Source organism: Aquarana catesbeiana, linkage group LG03 (assembly GCF_042186555.1).
Source record: "Aquarana catesbeiana isolate 2022-GZ linkage group LG03, ASM4218655v1, whole genome shotgun sequence".
Classification (NCBI taxonomy): Eukaryota; Metazoa; Chordata; class Amphibia; order Anura; family Ranidae; genus Aquarana; species Aquarana catesbeiana.
The window spans coordinates 277,585,570-277,601,746 of NC_133326.1; the positions used below are offsets into that span (position 1 = coordinate 277,585,570).

Sequence of the window (16,177 nt, forward strand, 5' to 3'; positions counted from 1 at the left end):
GAGGACATCTTACATCCCCTCCAGCACACTACAGACAAGGTACGTTGCCAACAGATTAGTGCAAAGCAGGATGATATGGAGAATCGCCTCTGGAGGTGCAACCTCCGTTTCATCGGTTCCCCAGAATCTGCAGAGGGCACTGATCCAGCGGGCTTCCTTGAAAACCTCCTGACATACACTTTTGGTGATGTTCGCGGTGGATCGGGCACACCGCATCCCTGGACGTTCCCCGCCCCAAGGAGCCCCACCTCGTACCCTCATGGCGAAATTCCTGAATTTTAAAGATCGAAACAAGATCCTCTGACTGACCAGAGAAAAGAGTAATATCCCCCACACCAACACACAGGTGGCCGTCTTTTCGGATTTCTCCAATGAGGTAAAGCGGCAACGATCCCCGGTTTCATGATGTTGAACGGCGCCTACGCACCCTGCAACTTAAATATTATATGCTGTACCCTGCAAGGCTACGCGTGGAGTGTGATGGCCAAGTTGAATTTTTTGAGGAGGACCCAGGTCTGGCATCCACCTGGATAGAGGGATCACCGTGAATGATCATGTCCCTGCATGCTGTGAGTACTATCTTCTCTCTCCCCATTCCCTCTTATCCCCCATTTCTGCCCACCCTAACCCTGCTGACTTGGCCTGCTATGGGTCTTATACATATGACTATCTTCCGTTGGAGCAGAGAAGCAGAGATGTGCTTTTTCTTATTTAACCAGACCTCACAGCACGCCCTATACTTTAAGGAGACACCAGGGATCCATGGTTTCGGGACCCCTGCTGCCTACACACCAAAGTGAAGTATAACAAAGATAATATACTGAACAGTATTGAGGTTTTGTGCTTTTTCACTCATTACCCTGATGGCAAGTGGCTCCCCTTGCATAGCCGTAATGATGTTACACTGTTATGGCTTCTACACCCTATGCACTTCTCAGAGAAGAAGTTGCCCCCCTAGGGTTTTTGTGAATTTTCCCTTACCCCCCCTTGTCTGACTTTTTCCTTTTGAATTTTGTTATGGGTATCTATTTTTTTAAATCAAGCTGTTTGCCTCCAATGGGTCCTCAACATTAGATGTCTTTTGTTGATACTTGGTTAAGGGATGATATGTCCATGCCAAGTTGGGGCGGCAATGGACTGGGTGGGATGGGAAATGTTTTTCTATCACAATGTTTACAACGATTTACATATGCAAATGGTACCAAGGTAATGACCTGTACATACTATAACTATTGCTTTCCACTGTTTATTGTGCTGCCTGACATACCTAGACCTGCTCTGTTGGTCCACATCCTACTATATCCGAAGACACAAACCCTCTATCCACCATGAGCTCCCTGAAGTTCCTCACGTGGAATGTTAGGGGCTTGCCCAATAAGATCAAAAGTACAGCCACATTAACATTCCTCAAATCTCAGCATGCTGATGTCATCACGCTGGTTGAAACCCATATCACAGGCCACTTGTAATCCTCCCTAAAAAAGCTATGGGTCAGATGGGCAAATCATGAAACCCACACCTCGTATTTCAGGGGGGTATCAGTACTAGTTGCCAAAAGGGTCCCATTTGAGTTAGTCCTACTCCAGACGTACCAGCAGGGAAGATATGTATTTTTACACGTCACTATTAACGTATCTCCCATCTTAATACTGGCTTGTTATGTGCCTCCCCTATACAAGTCAAATGTGGTTAAGGAGAGCCTTACTTTTACAGTATGTCACAACATCCCACAGTACCGGTTGTGTGGATGGGGGACTTTAACAGGACCCTAATCCCCTCCGGATCCCCCCGCACATACCAGACTGCATCGCATGCTAACTGACTTAGCCCTGGTAGACACTTGGAGACACAAACACCCGGCTACTAAAGCCTTCTCATATTTCTCAGCCAGTCACAATACAATGTCACAAATTGACTTTATCTTAATAATAAGCTGAATAAGCTGAAAGGATATATGTCGGCCATATATAAAATATTATCGATCAGGGAGGAGTTGGAAACGCCGCCATTCATTAAGAAATGAGAAATTAAGAAATGGGAGAAGGACTTAGGGGTACCATTAGAAGAAAATGCAAAGGGCAACATATTAACAGCTACACACAGCACGGCAACTGACATAAAAACGATAGAGTCAAACTATAAATGCCTATCCAGATGGTACGCCACGCCCGTAAAGATCAATAAATACCAACCAGATAGGTCGCCTAATTGTTGGAGGGGATGTGAGATGCCGGGATCCATGGCTCATATTTGGTGGAGCTGCCCAGTGGTCAAAAAGTTTTGGGAGAAAGTAAGGCTCGGTTCACACTGGGGCGACTTGGGATCCGACTTGTACGCCCTCAAGTCGCTCCAGAAATAGTTTCAATGGGAGTTAACGCTAGCGTCTTAATAGACACTACTGAAGTCGCTCCGACTTCAGAGCGTACTCCCTGTACTACTTTGATCCGACTTTGATCCGACTTCAGCCTATTGACTATCATTGAAGTCGGATCAAAGTCGAATCGCCGTCTCGCATGATCCGACTTCGGCATGCGACTTGTGCTCAGATGATCTTGAGGGGAACTCCGCGCCAAATTTTAAATAAAAATCCGGCATGGGTTCCCCCTCCAAGGGCATACCAGGCCCTTGGGTCTGGTATGGACCTTGAGGAGAACCCCCTACGCCGAAAAAACGGCGTGGGGGGTCCCCCCCCCAATCCATACCAGACCCTTATCCGAGCACGCAGCCCGGCCGGACAGGAATGGGGGTGGGGACGAGCGAGCGCCCCCCCCCCTCCTGAACCGTACCAGGCCGCATGCCCTCAACATGGGGGGTTTGGTGCCTTGGGGGAGGGGGGCGCGCTGCGGCCCCTCCCACCCCAAAGCACCTTGTCCCCATGTTGATGAGGACAAGGGCCTCTTCCCGACAACCCTGGCCTTTGGTTGTCGGGGTCTGCGGGCGGGGGGCTTATCGGAATCTGGGAGCCCCCTTTAATAAGGGGGCCCCCAGATCCCGGCCCCCCACCCTATGTGAATAGGTATGGGGTACATGGTACCCCTACCCATTCACCTAGGGAAAAAAGCATCAATAAAAAACACAGTACACAGGTATTTAAAATAATTTATTAGGCAGCTCCGGGATCTTCTTCCCACTTCGGGGGTCTCTCTGGCGTCTTCTCCCTTCTGCCGGTTCCACCGCTATCTTCTGGCGCTCTTTTGCCAGCGGTGGTCCGGACCTCTGGATCATCTTCTTCCCTCTTTTCTTCCAGAGATGTTGACACGACGCTCTCCCCAGCCAGAATGGTTTCTGTGCGCTCTGCAAGGGACTTATATAGGCGGTGACCCCGCCCCCTTATGCCGTCACAGTCCCTGGGCATGCTGGGTCTGTGACGTTTTAGGAGGCGTGGTCACCGGGTGATGACCACGCCCCCTTATGACGGCACAGCCCCAGCATGCCCTGGGACAGTGACCTCATAAGGGGGCGGGGTCACCGCCTATATAAGTCCGTTGCGGAGCGTTCAGAGACCATTCCAGCTGGAGAGAGCGTCGTGTCAACATCTCTGGAAGAAAAGAAGAAGGCAGAAGTCCGGACCACCGCTAGCAATTGAGCTGCAGAAGATAGCGGAGGAGCCGGCAGAAGATGCAGACACCGGGAGGAGACGGCGGAGAGACCCCCGAAGTCGGAAGAGGACCCCCGAAGTCGGAAGAAGATCCCGGAGCTGCCTAATAAATTATTTTAAAAACCTGTGTACTGTTTGTTTTATTGACGCTTTTTTTCCCTAGGTGAATGGGTAGGGGTACCATGTACCCCATACTCATTCACATAGGGTGGGGGGCCGGGATCTGGGGGCCCCCTTATTAAAGGGGGCTCCCAGATTCCGATAAGCCCCCCGCCCGCAGACCCCGACAACCAACGGCCAGGGTTGTCGGGAAGAGGCCCTTGTCCTCATCAACATGGGGACAAGGTGCTTTGGGGGGGCGCACACTGCGCCCCCCATGCCCCAAAGCACCCCCCATGTTGAGGGCATGCGGCCTGGTACGGTGGGGGGGGGGCCGCCAGCGAAGTCGCCCGTCATGGAGGCGACTTGAAGTCGCCTCGTAATTTGCCGAAGTCGTGCCAAAGTCGCGCTGAAGTCGCGGTACAAAGTCGCGTTAAAGTCGTGTTGCCCATGTGTGAACCGACCCTAATTCAAATAATTAAGATGATAACGGGTAAATCAATACCATATGACCCATGGATATGTCTGTTCCACAGCTCGGAAGGAGGCAATCGGGAGTACAATACGTCTATAATCCCAGTACTATTAAATATAGCAAAAAGTGAAATTCCCAAGAATTGGCAGAATACTGAAGGCCCTAAGGTCAGAGACTGGTTGCTCAAAATACAGGAAATACATATTTTAGAGAAAGGGGAGAAAGACGGGTTATTTAAAGATGATGCGTCGAGGGGAGGAAGATGGGCAATTTGGACGACCTTTAGGAATTCGCTCTCTTATGCCGAACTGACGATGAAGTAATCCGACCCCAAGGGGTATTCCAGTAGTTTCACCCTAGTAAAGGAAACAGCAACAGATGTCTGCGGGGGGGAAGGGGGGTGGGGTACGGGGAGGGGAGGGTGGGTAGTGGGGAGGTTTCTGAGAGATGATGTTGGGATTACTGAATGTTTGTTTTTGTCTATTTTTTTTTTTTTTTTGGCTACTCTCTCACGTTTTGTATGGCCTTGTGAAAAATTTAAATAAAGATTAAAAAAAAAAAAATAAAAAAAAAAAATGTGGTTAAGGAGAGCCTTACTTTTACAGTATGTCACAACATCCCACAGTACCGGTTGTGTGGATGAGGGACTTTAACAGGACCCTAATCCCCTCCGGATCCCCCCGCACATACCAGACTGCATCGCATGCTAACTGACTTAGCCCTGGTAGACACTTGGAGACACAAACACCCGGCTACTAAAGCCTTCTCATATTTCTCAGCCAGTCACAATACAATGTCACAAATTGACTTTATCTTACTTTCATTGACCCTGATACTGAAACTGGGGGATGTAGGATTCGCACCTAGAATTCTGTTGGATCACGCCCCCTACTGGATTACGATCCAGCTATTGAGGGCCTCCCCCGCTCTGACTTGGAGGCTGAATCCATTTTGACTGACAGCCCTGCAGGATCAAGATGACATACCTGCAGAACAGCAATACTATTTTACAGCCAATAGGGATTCGGACTCCTATGAAATGGTGTGGGAGATGTTCAAATTACACGCCCGCTCACTGTTATCCACTCACATTAACAGGCTCAAAAGGTCGTCAAAAATAGTTGTCCAACAAGCCACAGAACATCTACAGGTACTGGAGGAGGCGTTCCACAGAAACTCTTTGTCAAGCACCACTAATAACCTCAAAATCAAGACACACCAGGTCTCAGAACCACATATTGAAAAAGCTAAGCAACGCATCTTTTTGTAAACAAAAGGTGTTTGAATATAGAGAAAGATCAGGCAAACTGCTTGTGTACCTGGCCCACTTAGACTCACACCCCCCAGTGGTAGTATCGTTGGCCAATCCGGGAGGGAGTGATATAACTGACCCACAACAGGTGGTGGAGGAATTTGGGAAATTCTACCGCACACTGTATACCTCACAGGTCACTCAAACTATACAGGATACCAGTGACTACTTGTCGGGAGTTACATTTTCTAGATTATCTGATGACCAAATAGAACTCTTGGAAGCCCCTATTACCAAGGAGGACATCTCCATGGCTATCTCATGCCTGGCCGCATCTTACATGTTTTTTTTTACAACTTTTTCAAGATTCAAGCTTAAGTTATGAATGTTTTTTAAAAAATAATGATATTATTTTAAATAAAATGAATAAGACTGGGTAGACTCGCTGTTGACAGAAGATGCAAGCACATCTCTCACTACCCTTATCCATTTGAGCACTGTACTGTAGATAGTTTTCCAACATGGCATTTAGTATCGCATTTTAGCATTATTTCATATACTGACTACAAATAGTGTGAATTTCTACATCTGCAATTGTTTTTTCATCATCCCTGTGATGAGACTTAGCTATGCTGCTGTTGTGAACTATCAGTGTGTGTACACTCTGATAGTTAAGAGATGGTGGCAGTCATTGTCAGTCAGTCAAGGCATTAGATAAGTGGCTGGAATCCAGTCAGTATAGTTCCTGATCATGAGATCACCATGGCTGCCAGCACATGCAGGCTGGAAGTTTATTTGCTGGTAAGTATGCATTCCCTCCTTCTTTTTTTTTATTTTCATAGTACATTTTTTAGTTTCATAATGTTTTTATTAATGTATCATAATACAAGTACAATCTGCTATGCATTGTATTAGGCAGATAACAGATCTACAAGTTAAAATAGGTGTAACTGCCCTCGTGAAAGCAAACAGTCCTTCTTGAAAAGGTACAGACTTGATAGAGATACAGTGATCACTATACCTAAGGCCACTAGACAGGATGAAAGAATTCAATTAGTGAGAGGTCACCACGTTAACTAAAAATTGAAAAGTATGGTCTTTTAGCACACAATATGTATGAAGGAAGGTGGGAGGTCTGTAGTTTCAGAGTCCGGAGGAAAATTGTGGTGAGAAAAGTCACATAAGAAGTAAACGCGGAGTATAAAAAAAGGAGTAAAAATAGATTGTACGATTTAAGTCTCAAGACCTCTAAATGAGCGCAATAATAAGAAAAAAAAAAAGGGATCTTTTTTTTTCTTAAAGAGGGCAGAATGGAAAGAGAGAAGAAGAAAAAGTAGAGGGGTGATGTTGGAAGAAGGGGGGGGGGGATGGTAACACAGGTGGGGAAGGTAGCCTGGGGAGCGGAGTGCAAGGGGCAATTAATGTGTATGAGTAAAATAAACAGGGGGAATAACAGCTCATCTGATCCCCTGAGTCTGCCAGATTGTGAGATATCTGCTGTAGATATCCCTATTAAGTTATATGCTATATTCATTCTCCTGCACATTCCCCTTTTTCAGTTTTTCAGGCTTCCTGTGTCTTGATGGTTTTGTATTTAGGAGTGGTTTGAAAGTGCAGCCAGCATGACCAGATTTTGCTATATTTATTGATTCTGTTCTGGGAAATGTGTACTAACTCCTCCATATCTGCTGGATTATGCAGTCTCGTAAACTATTCCTTTAATGAGTGAGTTTGTTGGTGTCATCAGTGTGTAGCAATGCACATATGTGCCACATTTACCATATGCATGGTGAGGAATTTATAGTAAGCACTGCCTATAGTCAGAGAGTGATGCAGCAGGTATTGTGTCGGAAAGAAATCTAAAGTGTAGCTATTGACCTTTGTTGTAATTGCATGGACATGCAACCAGTATTGCTGAATGTCAGGTTAACATCCACCAGATGTAGAACATATTTCCTTCCACATTCCTGCATCTCCAGCAGCTGATGTGGTAGAGCAGATTTTTTGAAGTAGAGGCAAGGTCCTGTAACATTGTGAGAACACTTTATAATTGTGTTCTTGAGTGTTAACATTTAAGGAGCCCAACAGAAGAGTTTGAGGATCCTGTCCAATATTCCTCAGATAGCGTTGCACATAAATCAGATTCCCATGTTTTAGCTAAATTGGTTGTCCAATTCGAAACATCGCAGGAGAATAGATTGTAGACAGTTGATATCAGGTGACATTGGGGGGATTTAGAAATGCAGAGTCTCTTAAAAGCAGAGCATACCCTACTGTAGCTCAATCTTGTGTTAGGGTGGTTCAAAAAGTGTCGGGCTTGTAAGTATGTTGAGGTAACTGGGACAAGGAGGTCAAATCAAGGTCCTTCTGGTTGCAAAATTGTCCCTCATCAAACAATTGAGTAGCTTGAATCAGTCCACTTAGTTCCCCTTCATTAGAGAAAGGAGATTGCAATGCAGGAGGAAATTTTGGGTTGTATCTCAACAGCATCATTGGGCCGGAAATGGAAAAGATCGACAAATGCCGCGTACACACGGTCGGAATTTCCGACAACAAATGTTCGATGTGAGCTTGTTGTCGGAAATTCCGACCATGTGTAGGCTCCATCAGACATTTGTTGTCGGAATTTCCGACAACAAAAATTTGAGGGCTGGTTCTCAAATTTTCCGACAACAAAATCCATTGTCGGAAATTCCGATCGTGTGTACACAATTCCAACGCACAAAATTCCATGCATGCTTGAAATCAAGCAGAAGAGCAGCACTGGCTATTGAACTTCATTTTTCTCAGCTCGTTGTTAGTGTTGTACGTCACCGCGTTCTTGACGTTTGGAATTTCCGACAACATTTGTGCGACCGTGTGTATGCAAGACAAATTTGAGCCAACATCCGTCGGAAATAAATCCAGGATTTTGTTGTCGGAATGTCTGATCGTGTGTACGGGGCAAAAGTCTTACATAGTGACCAAAAACAGCGTAAAATCGCCCCAATCAGAGGGTGAGTGTCCAGGTCTTTGTAAATTTCCTTAGCGGGGATCCATGGGGTGGCCTGTAGTATTCTGCTTGTAAAGGATCGCTCCAGGGAGATCCTGGATATTACAATCTACCAGTCTGATTACATGGCAGGCCTTGTAGTACAACTTCGTATCTGGGAGGCTAATTCCTCCTTTGGTTTTAGGAAGGGAAAGAGTTTACCCTATTTATTTCTCTCACTTTCTGCATAAGCACAGAGAAAAAAAAACAACAATGTCAGATAAAAATACAGTTTCAAAATAAAAATGTAAAAATAAATAGTGAATTAAAACCAGTTATGTGTAAAATACCAAAAAAATTATTTCTATTTTTTTAGCTTGTTGTAAAACACAAACAGGGTACAGTAGTTATTAAAACAATATTAATTAGGTAGGCAATTTGTCTTATAGATTCATTGTAAAACTAACCAACCATATTGATACTGCTAAATTCAGTCTAGACAGTGGGCATCTATGCATTAATGACCTTCATGAAAGAATTGGCTTGGCTTTTAAACTGATCACTTCATAATGAAAATAGTCTCATTAATAGCTGAAAATCAACTGACATATATCATGGGTGAAGGTAAGCTTAGGATAATTATATGGACACAGACTTATGGTATACAACAGGCTTGATCACAAAGATCTCATTAAGATTTTGCACCTTTTGTCAACATCTGTGTTACTAACCACAAAGGCAAACTGTTCTATGCAACATTATAGTTTCCTCTTTCACCTTTTTATCAACTGTAGCCAACTAAAACACTGGAAAGCCTTTGTGGAAGATTGTGGGTGCTAAAACTGATGAAAAACAAGTTCCTTGTAAACACAGGATATCTGGTTTGTGTTTTGTATACTCTGTTAATGACATTCTACAATAATGCAGAGACTCACTGATCAGCCAGAAACTGAAACGTGGAATGTGCGGAAACATCCATCTGAAGAATCAATGTTATTGAATAATGTATAGACATTGGTCTTGCAAATTGTTCATTCATATAGCTGTGTAGTCACCCCACTAAAGGTAAATTTTGATTTCTGATGCTCAGTTGTAAAATTATTTTTTTACCAGTGAACTTCAAGGCTTTGTACTTGAATTTACTTTCATTTCTCCTTTTAACAGCCCATGCGGGCTGGCAGAGAGATTTCTGTGGCTACTGTGTATAGACACCCCTTAAAAGGTAGAACAGGGTGTCCACTGACATACCCCCACCTAACATTTACAGGCTATGTAGTGAACGTTACTTAATGGGCCAGGCATGTTTTCCTAAACCTCTCACCTGATGAGTGTCTGTATTACTAGTCTACAGTCCAACCAGTACTGGTAAAAAATTCATATTTGAATAACATTTTTAGAAAAGAAAACACTAGACCATCTGCCTTACATGGCATAGTCTAGATGGCTGCAGTTCAGTTTTAAATTGATTTTAAAGGCACGTTTTTTATTTTTCTAAAATAACAAATATATCATACTTACCTCCACCGTGCAGCTCGTTTTGCACAGAGTGGCCGCGAACCTCGTCTTCTGGGGTCTCACGGCGGCTCCTCCCCGCATCAGATAACCCGAGAAGCGCTCTCCTGGGGGGTTATCTTGTGGGCACGCTCCTGAGTCCAGTATTGGCGTCCATAGACACGAATGCCGGACTTGGCCCCGCCGCCAGGGGCATCATTGGATTGGATTGACAGCAGCGGGAGCCAATTGCTGTGCTGCTATCAATCTATCCAATCAAGAGCCGAGACCCCGTGGAGAGAGGGAGAGTGCGTCTCCGCCAACGGAAATACGGCGGTCAGGTAAGTAAAACGGGGGGGGGGGGGGGGGCTGGGGGGCCGGTCACTGTCAGGTGTTTTTTCACCTTAATGCATGTGAAAAAACACAAGGGTTTACAACCCCTTTAAGTACCATGTATAGCACTTGAAAATGTTCAGCTCTTTTTTCTACATTTGCTAAGCTTCCATGTTAGTACTTATATATTTCTGTCTTTCTGTTATGAATAATTACCTGTTATGGGGATAGATATTGTCACAAATGATGGTACCAATGTACTATAATGCTACACTCTAAAAATGCGGCTTATTACAGATTATGATTGCTGGTGATAACATTCTCTTTTTTGCTGCTACATTCTATACATACACTATATTGTCAAAAGTATTGGGACACCTGCCTTTACAAACACATGAACTTTAATGGCATCCCAGTCTTAGTCCGTAGGGTTCAATATTGAGTTGGCCTACCCTTTGCAGCTATAACAGCTTCAACTCTTCTGATAAGGCTGTCCACAAGGTTTAGGAGTGTGTCTATGGGAATGTTTGACCATTTATCCAGAAGCGCATTTGTGAGGTCAGGCATGGAGAAGGCCAGTCTAATTCATCCCATAGGTGTTCTATCGGGTTGAAGTCAGGACTCTGTGCAGGCCATTTAAGTTCCTCCACCCCAAACTCGCTTATTCATGTCTTTATGGACCTTGCTTTGTGCACTGGTCCAAATCATTTGGCGGAGGGGGGATTATGGTGGGGGATTTTTTCTCACGGGTTGGGCTTGGCCCCTTAGTTCCAGTGAAGGGAACTCTTAAGGCGTAAGACATTTTGGACAATTTCACGCTCCCAACTTTGTGGAAAAGTTTGGGGATGACCCCTTCCTGTTCCAACATGACTGCACAACAGTGCACAAAGCAAGGTCCATAAAGACATGGATTAGCGAGTCTGGGGTGGAGGAACTTGACTGGTCTGGACAGAGTCCTAACCTCAACCAGATGGAAAACCTTTGGGATGAATTAGAGCGGAGACTGCAAGCCAGGCCTTCTCGTCCAACATCAGTGCCTGACCTCACAAATGCGCTTCTGGAAGAATGGGCAAACATTCCCATAGACACACTCTTAAACCTTGTGTACAGCCTTCCCAGAAGGGGTGAAGCTGTTATAGCTGCAAATGGTAGGCCAACTCAATATTGAACTCTATGGAACTAAGACTGGGATGCCATTAAAGTTCATGTGGGTGTAAAGGCAGGGGCCCAAAACTTTTGACAATATAGTGTACATTTGTACAGGTAGCGCTAACTCTGCTGTTATAATCAGTGGCAACTGGTGGTTTTTGGGGGGGCAGCGGCAAACAATGCCCCCACAGCCACCCCCCCCCCCCGGTCGGGTCACCAGCACCCCCACTCCTGTGGGTTGTCTGGTCGGTCTGTCAGGTCAATCGCACACTCCAGTCAGCCCCGCACTTACCCCATCAAGTGGGCAGCTCTTCCCTCCAGGCTCTGGGCGACAGCTTCTCACTTGCCTCCTCACAGCGGCCATGTGTCCCCTCCCTCTTTCTCCCTCCTCCTCCTAGGCGCTATTGTCACACAACTGGAGCCCACCCTTTTTTGAAGCCTATTAGAACCTCTGGCTCTAATCACGTGCTTCAAAAAAAAAAAAAACTCCATTAGAATCTATGCGTCTGGCACCCCGCATGTAGATTAGGGGGCTGGACACATAGACGGGGGGCGGCACCCGTGCGCCCCTAATGTACGGAAGCCACTGGTTATAATGCATGGCTGTTGGCAAAGTTGGCATTTCTGATACTTGGTAATGATTTACAAGCACCCTCTGTGCTGTTGGTTATATTCACGTGCTTGTTTCTCAATAAAAATCCCATATGAATTAAAAGCCAAATAACTACATATAATCAAACTGATATACTACAGGCACACATGCCTAATCTACTAAAAATCACATCATATAATAATCATGGCAGCAGCGGATCACACAGTTCTTCACAGGCCAATTGATACATCAGTGGCATATTTAGGAGCCTTCTAATTTGCCTGAACAGTGTCTGGTTACCCCCTATCCCTTTTCATCTGCAACAAAATGTGAATAGATTTGCACACATTGGTGTATACATCTATCCCTGTTCAATTGTGCTTTCAGTTATTTTTATGTTGATATTTTGTGGTAAAACTATACAGAGCTATAATTGCTTAAAGCATCCTGATTTGCTACCTTCATTACCTCAACTATCCAGCATCAGAAATTGTATATAGTATGGAGCTTGTGACAACTATGATTTTGAATTACATCTATTTATGATCATACAAACATCTAAGCGAACATTTACTTCTTGTTCCAGGTCTGAAAAAAAATTTGACTCCAACTCTGGTAAGTTTAGAAAGCAAACTTTAAAAGAGAAGTTACCAAAGCAATGCATTAGTGTTAATCGAGTGTGGTGTGAAAATCTTATGTTCAATCGGTCAGTCCACCCAATTAAAGTTTAAGACTGTATGCTTAAAAGTGAACCTGTAGCCAGGCTGTGGACATTCCAGTATTAAAGGATACGTTCACCTTTTCGTAACATGTTACACCCATATTCAGGGTATAACAGGTAACATAAGGCAGAAAAAAGTGTGTATAATATGGCCTGCAACACACCCGCTCAGCGCCAGATCAATCCCACAGTTCTATGTGCAGTATTAAATAAATAAACACTTAAAAATATATAATCCTCAAAATATTCAAAAATAAAAAGCAGCTGTTTAAAAAGGAAGAAAATGGCATAAATACAGTAGTATAAAAGTCTAGCAATCAAACGCTGGATCATTAAATACTCAGAACAGCGCTAAAAATAAAAGCCACAAAAAATGTGTCCCAGTATGTGGCCAAAAACACAAATGTAAGTCTCTATGTAGAAGGTAATAATGAAGACAGTTCAAGGCTTTTATAGGTGTAGAATCACTGATGTCCAAGCGTGCACCTTTCACCAGAAAAAAAACGTATTCCACCACGTGATGCACACTCCCCCAGGGGGTCAAACTCACCAGAAGCCGCTAATAAAAGAGCATTGAGTAAGGTATTCAGCATCCACTTCAATACTAAGTCCTCATCATCAGCAGGATCCACTGATAAAGGTACTCCATATATACCTCCAAAAGCTTGCTCATGCTACACCCCTGTGGATGGCTTTCCTTGCTGTGTGTGACACACAGCAAGGAAAGCCGTCCACAGGGGTGTAGCACCAAAAGTGGCACACTTTTCCCCTATGTATGCAGCAATACCAACTGGAGCCCCAACAAAAGGTCTCCCCCTATGTGATAAGCGCAGCTTTTACACATTCAGCACCTACCCAGTATTTGTCCTGAGGAAGCTAATATTTTGGTGAAACGCATCGATGAGCAAGTTTTTGGAGGTATATATGGAGCCCCTTTACCAGTGGATCCTGCTGATGATGAGGACTTAGTATTGAAGTGGATGCTGAATACCTTACTCAATGCTCTTTTATTAGTGGTTTCTGGTGAGTTTGACCCCCTGGCGGAGTGTGCATCACGTGGTGGAATACGTTTTCTTTCTGGTGAAAGGTGCACGCTTGGACATCAGTGATTCTACACCTATAAAAGCCTTGAATTGTCTTCATTATTGCCTTCTACATAGAGACTTACATTTGTGTTTTTGGCCACATACTGGGACACATTTTTTGTGGCTTTTATTTTTAGCACTGTTCTGAGTATTTAATGATCCAGCATTTGATTGCTAGACTTTTATACTACTGTATTTATAACATGTAACATGTTACTGTAGCACCTATCCCCGTCCCCCCAATCCCTCATTGAGATCTTCACCCCCCCCCCACTCGCTGTCACAATGTAAAAATAAAAGTGGCTGTGCGGAGCTCCACCTATCCAGCTGCGTCATTCATTCAGTGTGAAAACTACAAGTACCGGCAGCCTTTGTGGCTGTCGGCTTGTAGTTCTCAATTAACTACCAGGGTGCTGTTGAGCGCTGTGGTAGTTCATTCATTCTTCCTGTCAGTATAAATCTGCTTGCCTGTACGATGTAGGGCAGACAGCTTACACTGACACTCTGTAGGTGTCCTACATGATAGCCACGATCTGCTGATCATGGGTGCAATGCTTTCCAGGCTCCCAGAAAGTAAATGTACATTTTTTTTTACCTGCAAAAAATGTGCATTTATAATTTTTTTTAAAAAGTGAATTTATCCTTTAACATATTTCAATATGCAGTAAATGAGCTTTAAAAACAAACCCTTGCTGACCTCAGCAGCTGCAGGCACTGTGAAGCAATTCATCCCTCAAGTTACCTGCAAAAGCACTGCAAACAATCAAGTTCTCAGGCAGTTTACCTCACTCTACTCTGCATCTCAGCAATGATGCCTTCAAGCCCTCTATAATGTGAACACCAAGCAGGAACTATGGAAAAGGGGAGCAAGTTGAGGTTGATGAATTGCTTCACAGTGCCTGCGGCTACAGAGGTTAGGGCTGTTTGATTTATGGCCTATTTACTGTTTGATAACAACTACTACTTGAATGTTCATAGCCTGATTGCTCTACTCTCTGGATGTTGAAAGATTTACCTCAGTGTTCTAGGTCTTCAGCACTTAGGCTTTGTGCACTTAAGGTGGGTACACACTATAAGAAAACCAGACGAATGATTGTCCCATTTTTCTCGATGTTTCAGAGCAAGTCGAAACTGAGAATGGAACATATGTATGAATTCTAATACAGACAAAGGCTTTTTTTTTGTTGTATACTGTTTCTGATCATGCGCAGTCATTAGTATCTGATTTTTCTCATATGAAACAGGTACGAAAACAGTACACATTAAACGAAAATAATTCATTTTGTTTGTGTACAAGAAAAATTGGGGATTTTGTCCTTTTGGAAATTTTTGTTTTTCCTTGTCAAAAGAAGTTTATTGAGTATACAATGTTATAAAGATACATAAAGTAAGTTTACAAGGATCTATAAGGTAAGCTCATTGTTTTACAGTAGGGTTTATATAGGTAAATATCATGAAATTTCAAATATTAAACATTGGGTTCACGTAAACCTAAATTAAAGATATATATAATTTCCTTAGTTACTTTTGTAGGTATTTAAATGATTTATACCTACTATACATATTGTTTACAAGTAGAGTGTATATAGGTCAAATAAATTCTGATAATGAGCTTTAATCGTAAGGTGGAGAAAAGGAAAGAGAAAGAAGAAAAAGGGTTGAAAGGTAGAGGTATGGTCCACAAGGTTGTCCCGCTCGTCAGTTTATTATTCTTTTTAGTTCTCTTTGAAGCCTTAGAATGGGTGTCTCTGTAAGTCATTTAATCTGTTACCATGGCAACAGGACAGAGTCATTGAAGTTTGACAGGAACTGTTGTTTTATCCAAGGATGCCAAAGTTTTTCAAATTTTGGAATTTGATTTTGATCGATGGCTACCATCTTAGCATGGGACATTGTATTATTCATTCTGTGAATTGTTTCTGCTAGTACCAATGTAGGAGATTTCCATGCCTTGGCCACTGTTTGTTTTGCAGCCGTTATTAGTTGGATCATAAGTTTGAATTGAGAGAGTGTTAACCATTCCGGTTTTAGATTAAGTAAAGTTAAATATGGATCTGGTTGTAGAAATTTTTGTTTTTAAGCTTTTAAAACACGACTGATGCTGCAGGCTGGCTCATTTACACTTGCCCCCCTCCACCCCCCCCCCCCCCCCCCCAAAAAGCAAGAGAGTACTGCAGAGCCAGGGGTAGTGAACCAGAGCCACATACGCTTTAGAGCAAAAATATGTGTCTATGTAGATGAGAATTATAGGTCTTCTAGTATTATGCCGCGTACACTTGGGCGGACTTTTCGACGGACTAGGTCCGGCGGTCTTTTCGATGGACTTTCCGACGGCCTTTCGAATGAACGGACTTGCCTACATACGATCAACCAAAGACGGACTAGCATACAGACGAGCGGACTTTTCGACC

General features: G+C 43.8%; 1 protein-coding gene across 2 annotated transcripts in view; it reads left to right on the forward strand.

The window, feature by feature from the left end:
* The window catches only part of MSRB3 (methionine sulfoxide reductase B3), a 250,909-nt gene that overhangs the window by 161,406 nt on the left and 73,326 nt on the right, over positions 1 to 16,177 (forward strand). For both annotated transcript variants that reach the window (XM_073620129.1, XM_073620128.1), the window contains one exon: positions 12,547 to 12,575. In XM_073620129.1, coding sequence (XP_073476230.1) covers positions 12,547 to 12,575 — 29 coding nt within the window. The remainder of the gene's footprint in view (positions 1 to 12,546; positions 12,576 to 16,177) is intronic.